The 19,193-nt window shown below is 39.4% G+C and overlaps 1 protein-coding gene across 1 annotated transcript; it reads left to right on the top strand.

Annotated features, from left to right (window-relative positions):
• The first annotated feature begins 7,416 nt into the window (after window positions 1-7,416).
• On the top strand, window positions 7,417-18,893 carry LOC122794567 (mRNA decay activator protein ZFP36L1-like). The gene is made up of 2 exons (XM_044063072.1): window positions 7,417-7,589; window positions 14,855-18,893. Exons 1-2 carry the CDS (start codon window positions 7,536-7,538, stop codon window positions 15,917-15,919), a joined length of 1,119 nt encoding a protein of 372 aa, XP_043919007.1. The 5' UTR covers window positions 7,417-7,535; the 3' UTR covers window positions 15,920-18,893.
• The last annotated feature ends 300 nt before the right edge of the window (window positions 18,894-19,193 follow it).

The following is a 19,193-nucleotide window of genomic DNA, read 5'->3' as shown; positions in this document are numbered from 1 at the left end:
AGGTCTTAGTGAGCTCAGCTACTGAAGAGGTAAAGAAGGAGTTGAATAGTGTGGCAATTTCTGAGTCAGATTTGCTAGTGTCAGGACAGGGATTGTTTTTTGTTCCAGGCCTCAAGAGGGAATTAATAGAGTTCCAGAATTGCTTAGGATTTTTAGCAAGATTTTCTTGTAGTTTTAGGTAGTACGATTTTTTATCCCTAATGACATGTTTTTTGGCTAGGTTTCTCAACTGTTTATATTTTAATAAAGTCCCAGGTTGATTGTTATGGAGGTAAGTTTTCCAGGTTTTATCTCTTTGTAGCATGGTGTTTTTTGTATCTTTGGTGAGCCAGTGAGAGGTTTTAGTTTTGACTCGTTTATTTCTTATTGGGGCTAGGGAGTTAAGGATTGTTGGGAATGTTGAGTTAAAGTAGTCAATGGCTGTGTCTAGTGGTAGAATTTTTAGGGGGTTCCAGTTGGTTAGTTTGAGAGAATCAGTGAAAGTAGTAGGGTTAAAGTTGTAAGGTTGTGAGTAGAAATATATTGATGGAAGTGAGAGGAAGAGGGAGTAGCTCGAATGGTGAAGGCAGGGAGGTGGTCTCCTAGAGAGTCAGGAATGACTCCTGAAGTTATAGTTTTGTTGGGATGAGTTACTAGGATCCAGTAGAGTATGAATCCAGGGTGTGTGTTTTGTTAGGTCTAGTAATAGAGGTGGTAAGTTGAGCAAAGGTGAATAGGTTAATTGTTAATGTAGGATTGGGGTTATTGATTTTTCCCCAGTCAATATTTACATCTCCTGGGATGAAAGTTTCTAGTTTGATGTTGGAGGAGGTCCAGGAAAGAATATCTTCTAGGGTGTTGGTGTTGTTGCCCGGTGGAATGTAGAGGGAGATGATACAGATACTTTTATGGATGCTAAGTTTTAGTAGGCCGATGACAAGTTCAGCACTTGAGAAGGAGGGGATATGGTTGGGATATGGAGTGATATGTTGTCAGACAAACAAAAACACATTCTGCAAATCACTGTCCCAAATATCTCCAACCTGCCCAAATTTTAATTAAGTGTGATGTGCAACTGGATGGGAGTATTTACAGCAGAGACCCAAGAAGAAAAGATCCACAATCAACCCAACAGCAACATTGCGAAAGTAACAAATTCCTACAATAAAAGTAGAAATATCATGATATACTGTCAGTAACATAGCAAAACTCATGTGATGAGCAACATCATTTATGAATTAGTAATAAATGACTCGTATCAAGGAGCACTACAGAAAGAACAAAAATAAACACTTTGGACATCACAGTTCTGAATATCACTAGTATGCTAAAGACTGAACTACTGATTTCATCATACCAAGACATGGGAGGGGATCCAATTTTAGAAGAGCACCCAGGGAGAAAAGCTCCACTAACAATCTAATAACTTTTTTCATACATTTGTTTAAAAGATGCCAAACTCTAGGATGACCATTTCAGCCAGTACCCAGAACAATAAAGGAATGCCAAAATACAAAGTACAGTAGATTCCCTCTTATCCAGTCTCACTGGGACCAGATCATAGGCTGGATAAACGAATGTCTGGTTAATCAGAAAAAGCATAAAAAATATCATTTTACAAATCAGCTAGAATAACAGGATTTACATTATTATGTATTTTTCTAATGAATTTGAAGTCTAAAACTCAAATGTCTGTCATTTAGCCCAGAGGAGGTGGAGTGTTGTTCTTCTCTGTTGTCTTTTGCTAGGGCTATGCAGAAATTTGATGGCCAGTTAAATAGGAGGCCAGATAAGAGGGAGTCTACTGTATTTCAAAGTAAACAGTAAGGGGTCAAATTAAACTTAATTACTGACTGTTTCATTATCAGTTGAAATAGCACTATACAACACAGATACCCTTAGTGTAGGTCGGTATGAGCAGATCAACAGCACAAATAAATGTGTCCAACTTCAGTTAAAATAAGCAAATCCTAGCAGTAAAGGAAACAAACAAATCTAGTATGTAATACATATAAATACATGTGTGTTCATGTATATATTTTATTTATTTATTTGACATTTGTTAACCAGGTTGGTCCAACTGAGCCAGTAGCTCATTTTCAGAGTTGACCTGAGGAGAAAAGCTCCAGTTGTACAGAACAAAAATAGTAACATATACACACAAATATACATGAATACAGAAAAAAATATTTGACATCTGTTAACTGGGTTGGTCCAACTGAGCCAGTAGTCCATTTTTAGTGGAGACCCAAGGAGAAAAGCTCCAGGGTTGTACAGAACAAAAAATAGTAATATATACACAAAAATGTATATGAATACAGAAAAAACAAAAAAATTGCTATAGTTAATACATTTGTAAGATGATTTTTTACACATACACACACACACACACACATGACTTAAACACGCTCTAGGGACCTAAACCTTGTCACCACAATAAACAGAACATGCTGGAGGGATAGATTCCTGTCCCAGAGACTTCCCATACTCTGAAACAGACTACCTATCTATGTCAAACAGAGCTCCTCATTAGCACTCTTCAAGAAAAATCTTGATGATTGGATGGGAAATGGGAAATTCACCCCAGGGATCACTTCTGTGGCTCTGCTCGACAGGGGCACAGGAAAATAATTTTCTTGGGTGGCGAAAGCCAGGGTACATTTTTTGGCTAGACTTATATAGGCCCTAGGGCCAATAGCCTAGTACCTACCTATGAACCTATGAGGCAATGGCTTAATAATGTGATACATCACTAGTGTAGATCAGTGCTTCTGGTGGAAAGAGCAGGGCCTAACTATAATTATTATATGGGGAGGGGGAAGTCTGACAAAGGATGTCATCAAGATAAATCCTTGTAAAAATTGAAGTCAAAACAAAGAAAGGATTGAGAAGTTTATATTAGACGTAAATCCAACTTTGCTCCCTGGCTGTCAAAAGACACCAAGTCCCTTATGTTCAAAAGAAACCTGGAAAACCTGGATCAAAACCAAAGAACTTCCCTCTCTGCACAACTATAGACATCTCAGAAATCTTACTAAGAAACTAACAAAAAAAAAAAATCCTTCTACAATACTGCCCAACTAAACAGCAAATCCAACCCCCAAAAGTTCTGGTCCACCATTAACAAACTTCTTTCGCCAGGCTCTCCCTCAAACCCTTGCCCCTACCCCAACACTTCCGCTCTAGAAACTGCCACTCTGCTTAACAAACACTTCATAGACACCATCCAATCACTCACTCCAACAAATAGCAACACTACACCACTGTCCACCCCTCCCAACCTATCTAACATCCCTCTTTTCTCTATACATCCTGTTTCTACCTCCTACATTCGTTCTCTCCTTTATAATCTCAAACCCTGTTCCCCATCCACAGATAGTCTACCTCCTGCATTCCTCAAACTAGTTGCAGACTGCATAGCTTATCCAGTATCCATACTAATCAATCGATCTATACAGGAATCCACTGTCCAAATGCCCTGGAAATCCTTTTTCACCATCCTGCTACATAAAGCTGGAAGCTCTACTGACCCATCTAACTATCGCCCCATAGCCATCCTACCACCCCTCTCCAAGATTCTCGAAAAATGCATACACTCACAACTCCTAAACCACTTCCTCACATACAATCTTCTCACTCCTACTCAGCATGGTTTTCGTCCTAACCATAGCACTACTACTGCCCTCCTGTCCTTCACCCATACTATTGCAGAGGCCCTAAACAATAATAAACTAATCTCCTGTCTCTTCCTCGCCCTTTCCAAGGCCTTTGATACAGTCTCCCATCCCCTTCTGCTATCAAAACTAGATATGCTCAATCTATCCTCCTCCTCCCTTGCCTGGTTCTCTAGCTACTTATCCTGTAGACAACAATCTGTGAAATGGCTCTCTTCCTCTTCTCCATTCATATCTGTTCCAACAGGTGTAACCCAAGGCTCCATCCTGGGTCCCCTCCTCTTCAATGTATTTACTAATGACCTCCACAGAGCCTGCCAGCAATCATCCCTCATCCAATATGCCGATGATTCCACTCTCATCTCCATCTCTGACAACATCTCTGAACTTTACACTTGCACACAACAGGTCTTCCTATCTACAGAACAATGGCTAACCAGTGACCTTCTCATCCTTAACCCTAAAAAGACAAAACTCTTACTCTTTCTTCCCCGCTCACTCTCTCTCCACAAATCAACCTTTACAATCACTTCTTCAAATAACACTACTATCAAACCAGAAACCCACACCAAACTCTTAGGTGTAATCACTGACGATGAGCTTAAATTTAATATGCATATACTTCAAAGTATAAAAAAGACACACCAGGAACTGGGCTTACTTTACCGTAACAAAAGATTCTTAACAACAAGCACAAGACTCTCCCTTGCCCAAGCCTTTCTCCTACCCTCTCTCACTTATGTAGCCCCTGTATTCACTAACCTTCAAACTGCAACCTTAAATAAACTCCAACAAACATATCAAAAGATAGCTAGATTTGCCACTAATATAATGCACATCACTGCCTATCATTAAATTCTCTCCAATGACTTGAGTTCCCTCATGTACTGCTACTATCCCAACTTCAAATGCTACACACCATTCTTTACAAACCTTGCTCCTGTCCTGTTCTCAATTCCCTCGTGTCTTGTTATTCTCCAAGTCGTACTCTTCACTCCTCTAATCAACTACTACTCCATACTTACCAACCCAAAAAAACAATAGGAAAACTCCTATATAAATATTCAACTAGCCAAGCTTGGAACAATCTTCGCAAAGACGTACATGCCATCATCCACCCATCCCACTTTAAAGAAAAGCTTAACTTCATCTACTTAACACTAAGATCTGTCCCTGCCAAACCCCAACCTAAACTTTCAACACCCCTCCCTTATTTACCCCACATACAATCTCAATGCCTCAAACACAAACAAGTTATTCTACTCTCTATACCTCTCTCCTAATGACTAATCTACTTCTTGTAAATATGTAAATAAACTGTTTACCTCTGAATTGTAATTACTTTTACTCTGTATTTTATATATATATATATATATATATATATATATATATACACACTTTGTATTACCTAGTTCACCACCTGTCTTGCTGTTCCACTTACTTTTATTAATTAAGCAGATTTGTCTTACATTGTCAAGTTTATATATTTTTCTGTATACTGTGTTGTTAAATTGTACCCGCGGTGGTGGTGCTGCGGTAGCGTTGTCGCCTCACAGTAAGACGCTGTCCAGTTCGATTCTCAGCTAGAGCGTCTTCTGCATGGAGACATGCGTAAATGGGCGTACCTTCTTGAAGGTTGTGGGTCAGGGCTGGTAACTCGGCACGTAAAACTCAACTACCAATCATTAGCGGACCGGAGTTCCGCTGTGGCGACCCCTAACTGGGAAAATCCGAAAGACACAAACAAATACTGTGTTGTTAAATTGGAGCTTTTCTCCTCGGGTCTCCACTGAAAATGGGCCACAAACCCAGCTGGACTAACCCGGTTAACAAATGTCAAGAAATAAATAACTAAATAAATAAATAAAAATAAATAAATAATCATTAAGCTGAAGCAACAAATATTTTCTAGCAGCTTAATGATAAATAGGACAAAAGAACGAGACATCAGTTGAACTGTATCTGAGCAATGGATAAGACGGGCATTTACACAGAGCTCTGTTCTCAAAGTACAGTACTGTACAGTGCCACAAGTCGGAGTGAACAGTGCAAAACCTTTGTGGTAAGTTTATGAAGTACAGGGGTGAAGGGTAGTAGTTAAGATTAAAAAACACAAACTACCAGCACTTAAACCAGCAGTTACTTTTATTTAAAAGCGATCTGGTACCTCGGCAATTCGCCTTCAAGGATCACAATTCCTTCTAATTTTGAACAAGTATATATACACACCAGAACAGCTGTCATTAATCAATTAATTAATATCATATCAAACATTTAAAATGACCAACTTTGAACTCATTGAAAGTATATCAATATAAACATTCATATTTAACTAATCAATATTATACAAAAACACAAAAATCAATACAAAATTATCAAAAATTAACATTAATAATTATATACCTTGAAGGCGAATTGCTGAGGTACCAGATCGCTTTTACATAAAAGTAACTGCTGGTTTAAGTGCTGGTAATTTGTGTTTTTTTCATTTTGTGGCTGTTGCTGGTGTTTTTTGTAGTAGTTAAGATGCTCTCATAAGTTCATATTTGAGGACTAGGCTAACCACCTTGAAAGGCCATTTTAATCCTAGTCAATGACCCTACATCAGAAAGAAAACCTGTACCTTGTGCCTTTGAGGTGACCATTATGCCACACTCTCCCACCATCGGGACAATCTGAAATAGTGGTTGAAAAGCAACAATTCCCCTCTGTCATATGCATTCAATTAGGTCTACATAGAGTATCAAGTAATAATGAATAAACACTAAGATTTTTGGCAGAAGCATTAGCTGTGACAGGTAGGGTTCATTATGTTTGCAGCATCAGCACATTGTCACGTATAGCTGATCAGTACTGATCTTACTTTTTAGGGCATGGCTCTTTGAGATTTCCCAGCAGCAAATAAACATCTTCTCGACTTTGCCATACACGTATATAATGACTTACCATCTCCCTATGCACCTACATGATGAGGCAGTTTCACACAGCCCACAAAAAAAAAAAAAAAATCAGTCTGTGGAAGCATACAGCAATTTATAATCATATCATAGAAAAGTGCGTGTAAACAACACTCTGTGAATCATATCATCTCTCTATGAAAGAGACTTGGAGCAAAAGAAAAAAAAATGTGGCGGGATAAATAAAAAAGCAGACTTTTAGAAAGGAAAAAGTACAAAAAATGACAGCATCTGTTGCTGAACCAGATGTGTCCAATAAAAGTTAAGTTAGACTTCTGTGATGGATGGGCATGTAAAGAATATAGACGGGGGATACTTTGTCCTCCTTTGGCTAAACTGATGGACAAAGTGATGCTTAAGAAACTTTCCACAGGTACCACAACAGATGAAACAGAAAATTAATAAATTCTAACCACCTTAATAGTGTACAAAAAATAGCCAAGGCAAAAAAGTTCCGAGACAACAGTAAGAAATAAATAAAACTTAAAGAACACAAATCCATAAAACTTTCCCAAATAATGTGGTTTAAAATGAGTAGCCACTTAAATTCCCTATAAACCAAAAAAAAACAGCAGAATTAGATTAAAGTAAACGCTGATAATATGCTTGTAAACCAATATTCCCACAAAAACAGCCCCATATACATTTCCAGGGCAGAGGGCCGTCCTCTGGAAACCAGTAAAAAATAACTGCCTTGAGCAGCCAGCAACTAATATGATGTTTTACGCAACTTCCAGCTCCACCCAAGTTCTACCAAAATGGGCGGGTCATGTGACGTTCTTCAGCATTTTCCCCTCCCACAAAAGGATATCTCTTGAAAGCATTTAAAGATGCCCAAGTAAATTTGTATACAAAGAAGTTATAAGCGCAGTCAGGTTGTTAAGTAAATAAACTAGTATTGGTTCTGGGGAGAAAAAAAAACACCATGCCTTCGGACTTCATCACGCCTTTCCAGGAATTGGAGGATGCCTTCTGCAAGGTACGGGATTATATGAAATTATGAACAATTTTTCTACTTAAAATGGGACTGTGTGTGATGATTTTAAGTTTTTTTTTTTAAATAACCGGCGGTTGAAAGCAGTTCTTGGAAAAGCTCTGGTGAAATTAGAAGAACGTTAAAGTTAAACTTAGCGCCTGCAATGAATTAAGCGATGTGGGGGAGGGGTAAAGTAAGAAGGAGTTTGACCGCACAGGGTCTGATTTTATAAATCCTTTGACAGTCAGATCTTTAAAATATAGTCCTTATTCATCGGGGATGTAATTCTGATCTGTTTTCTTCCCTTGTATAGAAATATTCGTAGTGATCTACGTGCATAAAGTAGATCGGATCTTGCTTCAGTGTTGTAGCTATCGAGCCACGTGTTTAGCATGTGTGAACTGCACTGTACACCAAAGGTGGAACGGGTCCGTGCTGTCATAAGAGTATTAAATATTAAAACTAATTACACAGGTTATCCATTTTAGTAACTTACGTCTTGCATATGCTGCAACAGTGCCATTATCCCGACTTGGCGCGCGCAGGAACACGTGGCTGGCTGCGTAGTTTGTTGGGGAAAGTAGTAAACAGGGATTCATTTTGCATGCTGTTAATCCCTACCTGGTTTCTCAGTTTTTTATTTGGTATAGCTACAGATCACTTGAACCCACAATGTGTGAACAGTGCTAACTGGTACATTGTGTTCTTCAGGTATGTTTTGCAGAACCTTTTGAAGAAATGGCAGTGAGGCTTGTACTTGTAGTTTGCACTGTGCATTTATGGCTGCACAATCATGAACCACAGGCTTCGTCCTTGGCTCTCATGTGTGGAGTCACTTGCTGCATGCTCCTAAATAAACTTTACCCATATAGTCGGAGAGCAATATATTTTAGACCTAGCTGGACAACAGCAGTGTGAAAGATCATTATTATGCAGACAGTAGCTTTTCTTGTCTAGATTTTCCATGTTTATCCAAGACTGTTTTTTTTTTCAGTGTTAATATCTGTGCATACGTTTGGATTTTTAATGTGCTTGTGAATGTGTGTACGTTGATGGCTGGGTAAAACGTTTTACTCCAGTTTTATTAGGCGCAGGGCCAGAAGGAGTGCTTTTTCAGTGGTTGTACATAAACAACCAGTTCTGCATGGAATACTAGTCCATTGCAGGACGAACACACTTTTATGACAGTCCCTCAACCTCTTAGAACAGTAAATCTGGACAAAGCCATAAATAAAGGGGGGGGGGGTTAAAGGCCCGGTAGCACCACAAATACCGGCAGTTTTAAAATATTACTCTAACGTTGATACAATAACAGGTTTTGCATTAGCATTACTTTTTGAAGGATATGAAGTCTGAAACATCAATGCCTTTCGTTATTTTCTGACTTCAAGTGATTTGCCGGAAACCGCAATTGTATGAGAAACGGTCCTAAAAGAGATGGTACCTGTTGTCAGTTTGAAATCGGACAGGTCGACTGGATGTTTTGGAATACGGCAGTAAGAAAGAAGGCAATTGTCCTTTTGTGGACAGAATTGTTTTCTGCCCTAACCAAATTCTTCATAAAACTGATTATTTTAGGAGGAATGTGACCTATTACGATCATTACAGATTTTTTACTTCAGAAAACGCGTGTTAATTCACTTTATTTTATTCTGTCAACTTCTCAAATTGACAGTATTAATATTTTGGAAAATATCTGATTTACAGCATTTGTCCCTGATTCTGGGGAAAATGTCGGGAGGGTAGAAGAAAGGCATGTATAGACTGCATACCCAAAGCACAGTACCCCATGCTGGAACTGAATGCACTGCCTGGCAGTCCGGGCATGTTATAGTCCTTCGTTTTTGCTTAAAACTGGACCTCCTTTTTATTGTGCATAAATTTTTCTCCTGAAGTGCATTTGGCCCATTGGTTGTACGTCCTTTGGCAAGCATTTGAAAGTTGTGATTGTAGCCTGTTAGTTTTTATTTATTGATATTTGTTAACTGGATTGGCCCAGCTGGGCTTGTAGCCCATTTTTAGTGGAGACTCTAGGAGAAAAGCTCAAAAAAAGTTTGGAGAATCAAACATTTGAGTCAGAAATATGGTCAAAATCAGTTATACAAGAACATTAGAGAGACAAAGCAGAAATGCAAACACATGATGTATATATGTCAATTTTTGCAAACTAAAAAATATATTTACATATTTAAAAAAAGAAGTTGTTACTTGTAAAACAGTTGTTCTTCTTTCTACCGTTATCATAAGGAAGTAGTGTAATGCACGTGTTGCAGGTCCAGGGCAGTTGGTGCATAAAACCAAGCCATGCCCCAGAGCGTAACTATACTGCCATGTTTATGGTACTGGGCTTGAGGCGGAGGCACTGGTGTAGCGGTAATGTGGGTGGCAGGTTTTAAACCCCCCTTAAGTCTCAACTTCTTTGCTTAAGAAATGAACGCAAATCCAGAAGTAATTGGGGAGGAAGGCAAAATCAGAGTAGTTTTTTAATAGCCCTTATAATTCACTTAAATAGTTACTAGAACAAATTCTTCATTCAACGTGCATTTTATGTGCAGCAATAAGAAGGATGAAACTTTTTTTATCACAACAAATGGCGTTGCTGACTGACTAGAATTCTCAGTGTTTTACCAGAAAGTTAAAGTAGTTTGTGAGAGACATGAGCCAGACATTTTCTGCAAAATGTGGGACAGTTGGGAGGTTTGCCCCAAATTTCTACCAGCAAAATTGTGCCCCCTAAGAGAAGGGCTGCATTTTTTTGCAGGGTGACACACTGGCAGAGTTTGAATAAGTAAATTGACGGGGCTTGCAGGGGGCATCATGTTCAAAGGCAGTCATTCTTTGTGTGTGTGAGCATGGTTAAATGTATGGAAAGAGAAGCAGGTGTCCTCCATTCACGTTTTGTGGTGGTACCTGTCTTTTGTTATGTGATTCTGCAGTCTCTGAAAGGGTTTTGTCCCTGGAGCCAGAAATGAATGGTGTCACACAGTTGCTTGAACTCTGCCTGCCTCCAGATTGCAGCAAAAGAAAACTGCCACTGTTGCAGCTGGCTTGGCATTGTCATTGCATTTATCTACAGTGCAGATCAGAGTGGAGTATGAAGATGGGTGTAACTGGCAATGATGTTTAGCATCTACTTTTGTGTAAGGAGTGTATGGTGGATTACAGATGTTTCCATGGCAAGTTAACCATTTAGGTCTTGTCCTGTACTGCCTTTCCAACAGCATGCAGCAGCTGTCCTCTATATCTGCATATCTAAGGCAATCAACTCTCAAAGCAAATTGATTTTGGCTCTGCATCTCTTATTACACCTGTCTCATACTGCACCTCTGTCATCCTGCTACTAAGTACTGTATTTCACCTGTATTGGACTGTGCATTTGCTGTTACATTTCCTATTTCTGCAAACTGTACAAAGACTACTAAAGTTGTTGAAGCGTCATGTTGTGTACCATGCTGGACATTTAATATATTGTTACTCTGTTTCATCCCAGCTTGACACTGTCCTTAGTCATTTTTGATAAGTGCTCTATCCTGGTTAACTATCACTTTTACTTTATTTGAACTTAATGGTCACCATTTCACTTTACCACTTGGCACAACAGAACACAAAAATTGTTTTACATGCTTCTGTTTTCAATTCCATTTATCAGTTAAGATTTTTGTGTCCATCATGGCACTGTTAAGTGGCATTAAGTGAACGAGTCTACAAAGATATGAGGACAAACTTCTCTACAAATGCAAAGAAGTGAAAGTGCAGCTTAAAGCTGTCCTTAGCTTTGGGGATGGGGGTCCAGTGCTTTTTCCTGTATGTAGTTCAAGTCAGTACAGTAAGCTATTGTTAAATAATCACTGGTGCTGTGGTTTACTACCAGGTCAGAATTCTCAAATTTACATAGACCTTTTATAAATGTTTTCATGTCTTCTTTGAATTTTGAGATTTTTCATCTTCAGTTTCTTGGCAAGTTCTTTACTTTTGTTTCTGGATTTTGTTGCTTCTTCTTTGGCATGAAGACTAGATTTTGTACACTACCTTCCACAGTGTTAACACCTGCTTTGGTGGGGTGGCCAGAAACGCACATCACTCGGGACACAACTTATTTGATTTGTGTCACCTTTGATCTTTTACTTTATAATAAGCTGGGTCATCTGTTGCTGTTGTGATGGGACAGAGTTTTGTCCCTTGACTTTTATTTTGTACACTGGCTTTAGCCATGCAGAATTAAGGCAATCCCGTATCTTATGAGGAAATCTTTCACCCATATCTTATGCCCCATTGTTCTTGGGTATTAGATTTGTTTTAATCCTTTTTGAGTAGTATTCCCCATACAGCTGTCATTTGTGGTTATGATTACTTGAACGTTACTTGTCATGTAAAACCCAGTGCTGCCCATGGTGTGGCATCATACTGGAAGAGGCAGAGTTGTGTATAGGCTAGCTGGTGTTAAATTCATCACTTTGTGGCGTACACATTGTGTCGTAACAGGTAATGAGATGAGGTATCTGTTATTGGCCTGGTCAGGCTGCTACCTAGCCCACTGTCTAATCACTGAAGCTGGGCGTTCCACAGCAGCACCTGCTGCGTTGTATGTGTGATGAGCAGAACTGCTGACGTGTACACACACACACACACACACACACACACACACACACACACACACACACACACACACACACACACACTGTTGGCTGCTAGCACTTTATCTTCAGTTTGTCAGAACTGGTACTGCAAGCGTTTGTATATACCTCATGCAATGCTTTTAGTATCAGTGCCAGTATACATGTGTAGATATTCCAATGCAGTGGTGGACCCGTAGACTTTAATGAGCGAAGTCCTGCACTTTTGAAATTTTACATTTTACACTGGCATTCACCAGCAGCATGACAGGGCTAGACACCCGGCAGTGTGAACCTTGGCTCTAGATGATTATCACTTTGAAATCCCTGACCCCATGTGCAAAAACAGGGGGGGGGGGTGGAAGGATTCAATAGCTGTGTAAAATTTTGAAGTGTTGCAGTATACTGAACCCTGTTCACATTTGTAATTCAGGGAGGTGCTCAGAGTCCTTGTTTGTGGGAAATTCTAGAGCCCTTTTTTGAAACTTGGTTTAGAGTTGCTCCTTGTGACGTCCTGCTATTAACTCATTTTGGAGTTCCATAGGAGAGTTTGCTGTGGTGCAAGATAGATGCAAAAGGGGAGAAAGGAGCCCATTTTAAAGAATTGGGAGACTCGTTTTATTTTCTATGAACTAGCTCATCAGCATTGTTCTGTTCAAGCTTCATTTATTAACTAGTGGCACTCGGTTTTCATGATTTATATTGCTGTGGGGATGAGCATATCTGCCTTCCTCCTTGCTTGTGTTGTGCATACCTGTAGTGTTGTTAGAGTAACTGGTTGATTTATTTCACGTCTGTACACGGGTCATAGCTTAACTTTGGTGCCAGTGGTCTAGCCCATCTAACTGCTCTATAGTTGAAAGGGAATTCTGGAAAATCTCATCCTATGGAGTGAGCATTGATTTGATAGAAGTTTTGTTAACATTTGAATCGTAGAATATTTAGCATACACCTAGAATCTGTAAGGTATTATCTCCATGCATCCCAAATCCGAGAATGAAGCTTGGGATATGGCCAGTTTGTACCTTATTTCCCTCCTAAATGCTGATGTATAAATTGTATGTTTGGGTGTTAAATTGTCTCCAGTAGTTCTTTTTGATACATTAGGATCCCTCTGGCTTTGCTAAAAAGCGACACATTAGAGATTATATCTGGAGAATGTTGGGAGTTGATAGTTAGGGTCAGGACAAATGCTGTTTCGTTGTCATTAGCAGGTTTTGACACACAGTGTTAGATGGTCTTTGTTAAATTTATTTAAGGTTCTTGGGAAGTATTTGGGTTCCTTACCTTTATAGATGGCCTGCAGATACTATGTTATAGGTTATTACATTTGGCTGTTAGACCTTTTTCCAGTTGCCTGTGGTTTGTTTTACTCTTCAGGGACCCCCCCCCACACCAATTATTGCTTTTTTATATTTGTGTCACTTTGCCTTCAAATTAAAAAATTATTTGCAGCCTAAAACACCTGTATGCTAATTTAGTAACTCTCCCAATCCTATTACAATTAAGTGCGATGTCGTTGTTGTCAGTAGTAAGCTGAATCGTTCTTAAAGACTGAACAACAGTTATATACCTGTAATCTTCTTCTCTTCTTCCGGCTTTTCCCGGTTAGGGGTCGCCACAGCGGAACTCCGGTCCGCTAATGATTGGCAGTAGATTTTTACGTACTGGCTTGGCGGGCCTAATGCACAACCTTAAACGAAGGAACGCCCATTCACGCATGTCGCCACACAGAAGACGCTCTAACTGAAAATCGAAGGGCAACGTCTAAATGTGAGGCAACAACGCTACCGCAGCACAACAACCGCAGTACTAGTTATTTACCTGTAATAATAAACAGAATTCAGTTGTGAATTTGTTTGAACAAAATATCTTAGAGATAACCTAACTGATATTTTTGTCCCTTAAGATCTATAGGGTAGCTGGGGACATTGTTGTGTGGAGTGCTTACTCAAGAACTCTGTGAAGCGGTAGAGGTTAATAGTTTCACCCATGTAGAGAGCATGTTAACATTATGCCCCTTCACTGTATAAAATGTTCAGTTCTTTGCCATGTAAGTTTTGATTTTAATTCGTGTTGGGCATTTGCTGAGGTAGGGTTGCTTCTTCCTTTTTCTCTTGTATCCCTTTTTGTTAAATTAAAATGATATTGGGACCAATCCACCTGTCTGGTTATCAAGTAGTTATAGAAAAGAATATGCATGCTGGCTCATACACCTTTTAGATGATTTAGCTGTGTGCTGGTGCCTGAGGATATGTTTGGGATTCAGTGATGGTTCAGGAGTCTTCCCAGTTTACTGGCTAGTTTCCTTCCTTTTGGTTTTGTCGATGCTTGACTGAATGCATCTCTTGCTCATCCACCCTTGTTGTCCTCCTCCAGAATCTCTGCCTTTTTCTTTGCAGCTTTGAGGAATGACTTGCTTCTGTTGGTGCTGTGACTCTTGAGCCCAGCATCACCACCTGGTTACCAAAGTAATTGGGAGTGTTGATGTGGTGCTGTTGAATAAGCTGCTTAGATTTGTATCCGTAGACTATAATTCAGAAATGTATGCAGAGTTGCAGAAATAGATTTGTTTTAGGTAGCAAACTGCAGTCCATTTTCATAAAGCAAGTAAGAGGCAGTACATTTGCTAATCACTTTCTTTTTATCCTACAGAGTTTCCTCTGCTTGAAGTTGACTGAGCCTTCTGGTGCTCCAGAAAAGAAAACTGTGGGATTCCATCGCAGACTATCTTCTCGTCCTGACACTGTGCCCAGATTTAATGGAAGTAGCACAGACTCCCTTGATAACAGCTGCTGGTCACTTAACTGTTCTTGGAATAGGGACACTGAGCTACCCCGATCAAATTTAAACCATATCCCATTCCTTCTTGACCGTTCCATCAGTATGATTGATAACAAGACCAATGGTTTTAGCGTAGCTCCTTCTGCTTCAGAAACTGGTGTCAGTACTGCTAAAACCTCCCCGGCTGTTATCACTTCCCGATACAAAACGGAGCTGTGCCGTACTTTTGAAGAGAATGGAACCTGCAAATATGGAGAAAAGTGCCAATTTGCTCATGGACAGGAAGAGCTTCGTGGCCTCAGTCGTCACCCTAAATACAAGACCGAGTTGTGCCGTACTTACCATACTGTTGGCTACTGTCCCTATGGAACCCGCTGTCATTTCATTCACAATGCAGAGGAACAACGTTTAGTTCAGACATCAAATGTAAAACTGCGCCAAGAACGTCCACAACTTAGACAGAGTGTCAGCTTTGGAGGATTCCCTTCTAACTTGCATTTCCAGAACCTACAGGAGCCACCAGCCTTCTCAAGGACATTATCTGCATCCACTCCTCCTTCTGGCGGAAGCCCTGATTTGCATTCTTCCATTCTTCCTGAACCTGGACCTCTAAATCGCACTTTTTTTTGCAGTGATCATCTCAACATGAAGCCGGCTTCTTGTATTTTTCCTGCTGCAAAGCTAGGTTGTGCTTATTGTGGGTATTGTGAAAGCAAGCTCCAGTCTTCAATAGTAAAAGAAAAGTACAGCCAGTGCAAAACTGCTTTCATCCTTCCAGGTATTTCTGCTCGAAGGCGAACATCCTCAACTGATTCACTGTCTGATCAAGAGGGCTCTAGCAGTTCTAGCAGCCTAGCAGGTTCAGAGTCTCCAGATTTTGACAGCTGTGGGAGAAGGTTGCCTATTTTCAGCAGTCTCTCTCTGACTGAGGATTGACTTTCACCTTTTAGGGAGTTCCCCTATATGGGGTGCACATTTGAAATCCCCCCCCCCCCCACAGTAGAAGAATGTGTGAACATTATTATTTTAAAGGCTTTCAGTTAGAGTTTAATAATAGCTTTACCAAAAAAGAAAGAAATCAAAATAGTCTCTGCATCTCTAGGCACTGTTGTTTTTTTATCGTGTTATTTATTACTGAGGTGATGCGTTTTCAATTTACTCCTGAGTGTAGCATTTCCACCTTCAATATAGTGGTGATGTTTGGTTAAAATTCAGTGATATTGGTTAATAACATTGCAACAGACTACAGTATCAAAAGTTAGGATCAAGTCTTAAAGACTAGACCACAGAGGGGATAACATCTCCCATGAGGATCTCGTCTTTAAATGGCATTTATTGCATGAATAGAAACTACAAATGTTTTTCAGATTAGTTGTCAGTAGCTCTTGTGAAAATTTATTTAGCATCAGTTTTGTAACTTTCCTACCCAGGTTGCATTTAACAGAGCAAGATACCAAGGTTGTGATGTCTAAACCTAGGTACAGTTACATACACCACCCTTTCATAAATTTGAGCCATGAATCTGTAAGGTAGAAATTTTCACTGCCATACCAGATCAGTTTGTATCCCTTATTGTGGGAGGCAAGCCTCCCTGCACTCTGAGTGGGGGGTGGGGGGGGTGCTATATGCATTTAACAAGGTTCTGTAACATAATCCCAAGTCGCTAAAGCCCAGTTTATTACATGTGCATTATGATTTTGTAGTACTTCAGAAAACTATTTTCTTTCTAACTGATTAAATGTAATGAGTTTTTAAGGTCTTTGCTATGGAGTGTGGGCACTACAAAGGCAGGAGTGTCTTTAGCAAAGTGTCTATTAAGATGAAAGTCGACATTATGATGGTAAGGCCATCTTATTGACAGTACTTGACAGGAGCTTACAGGTCACTGATGTAGTTTAACTTAACTACTGTATAACGGATACTAAAGTAAATCTCACCAAGGTTGTGCACCCTCTGTAGGAATATGTGCTTTGTGTGGGTTGGGGTTGCAGTTATGTAAATGGGTAACATATGAGTAACATCTCTACAGTACTGTACCTCTTTAGGACTGAGTTGAAAAAGTCAGGCAGTGCATACAAATGACACATCTCAATTAGGGAATACATGCAGGCATCATTTCAGTGATACAGCTGTGTGCTGGTTGTGCTTGGGATTGTGTTCTAGAACCCGTTTAAAGCTTTGTAGTGTCCCAGTAGTATACACAAATTCTGGCATTAATTTCACTTTGGCTGACTTGATCGTACCTGCCATTCTGGTTAGTATGGTGTGCATTTGGTCATCTGAATCAAAGGCCCTGGTTGCTTAGAACTGGGGTGGTTGTCAGACTAGTTTGTCTGTTGCAGGGGTGCTCCAATTATTTGAGGAAGGTAAATATTTATTGAGGCTTTATCTCTTTATGCCCAGCTTTGCCAAAATAATGTCTTTGTATTACAGCATGTAGGGAAATCGTGAGAGGGTTGCAGGAAAAAAATAGTGATTTAGTAAGGTCTGTTTTAAAGACAGTATTGGTTTTTGTTGTTTGGATTTGTATATATTTATTTAAGTATATATTATATATAGTTAGTCGCTTTCTTTTAAAAAGAATTCCCCACTTGGGGCTCTTCACCCAGTACTGGGTAGTGGATTTACACAAATACTGCCCACTGGTGATTTTGCTACAGATAATGCCTTTTTGTCATGTACTGCTAATAATGTCCATGAAAGACTGCATTTGGAAGAAGTTGCCAAATTCAGTCATCTACTGGCATGGTTTTCTGATGTGTTAGAAGTTAGTGTTTACAAACTGCGAGCCCTGTCCCATAAAAGGGCTACAGGTGACTCCATTCCTTTGGTAAAATGGAGCAATACAACAGTACATAGTTTCTATAGTTAGCTGGCTTCTAAAAATATCTGAAAGGGCAGTTTGGTATTTCAGGTCTAGTGACCTGATAAGCTATACAAGAATTTCTGTTTTTGTCTTGTCTTAAAAGTTTTTGATTTCAGGAAATGTGTATTTTGGAACTGCTAAGTAACTGAAGTAGCCTCAGCAGTGTCGTCTTTCAGTGATAATCTCAAGAAAAAAAATTTACTTCATTTTATATGGTCCTGACGTCGCTCCTAAGTTGTACTCATGTTAGGTGTGTGGCTGCTAGTTTCTAGCTCAGTATGGAAGCACATGTAAGACAGTTTTCAGTTTTTCATGGTGCACACTGTAGCCTAAGTAGTAATAAAATGGCTGGGTGCACACACTTATTTTTCCTTAGCTCCAAAGTGTAAGTAAAGTTTGTTGAAAACTGAATTCAGGGTTGATCTTTGTCTGTAGGATGTACCGGTCTTTTTCTCCGTTTGCAGGTTGACCAGTTGTAGTTCTAAAGTTGTTTCAGCCCTGTTGTGTTCTGGTTAAACCCTTTGTGTGTTGGTGTATACAACTAAGTTGGACACCATTAGAAAATGTTCTGTAGAAAAGGTTATGCTGGATGGTGAGCTGCGGCTATCTTGTAGTGTGTTTAATGCTAAAGTCTTCTGTTTTTAATGCATTGATTTTCTAAGACTCTATACCTGATGTACAACAGTTTCTGGTTCCTGTGGTTTGCCCACACAAGAATATGGACCCCCAATCCATCCAAAGAGTAATAGCTGTATTTCAGTTTTTTCTAAAGGTATAGTAGTTCTGAATTATATATCTATATATATATTTTTAATTTAATGTTTAAAATCTAGTTAAAGCTTGCAATCTCTTTCTCTGAGTTGGATTAGCATTCCACAGCTTGGTGGATATGTCTCTAAATGTGTTTTTAATTTATTTCTTGTTTTAATTTTTATTTAAGTAATTTGGTTTACATTTACAGATGGAGAAGGCAAGCACAAGTGCCTTCACTATAATATATTTTGTACTTTCTCATTCTTAATAAAATAAGGTTGAATAAGCAAACTGTTTTCTTTGAATTCATTTTTAAAGTGTTAATTGCACCATCTTGACAGAATTTTGAAGCCTTGTTTGCATCCTTGGTGGCCTGGCTTTAGTTAGGGAGTGTGGGTGAAATTAATACATCACCAAAGCTGTCCATCTCCTCTTGAGGAGGTCTGCTCAATTGTTAACATCTGGTGGAGGCTGGAGGTCTCAGTACAGCAAGATGAAGAATCAAGACCGCCTCTGTGACATGACTAGCATCTTGTGCTCCAAAGCTGCATTATTTGCACAAGTGATCCCACATAAACACACACATTTTGC

The sequence above is a fragment of the Protopterus annectens genome, chromosome 1.part0 (assembly GCF_019279795.1).
Source record: "Protopterus annectens isolate FY-2018-M chromosome 1.part0, PAN1.0, whole genome shotgun sequence".
Classification (NCBI taxonomy): domain Eukaryota; kingdom Metazoa; phylum Chordata; order Ceratodontiformes; family Protopteridae; genus Protopterus; species Protopterus annectens.
This window is presented reverse-complemented; position numbering and strand designations above follow the sequence as displayed.

Coding starts and splice junctions, on each gene's coding strand:
- LOC122794567 (XM_044063072.1), top strand. CDS start 7,536: ATGCCTTCGGACTTCATCACGCCTTTCCAGGAATTGGAGGATGCCTTC. Junction 7,590..14,854: donor TGGAGGATGCCTTCTGCAAG/GTACGGGATTAT, acceptor TTTATCCTACAG/AGTTTCCTCTGCTTGAAGTT.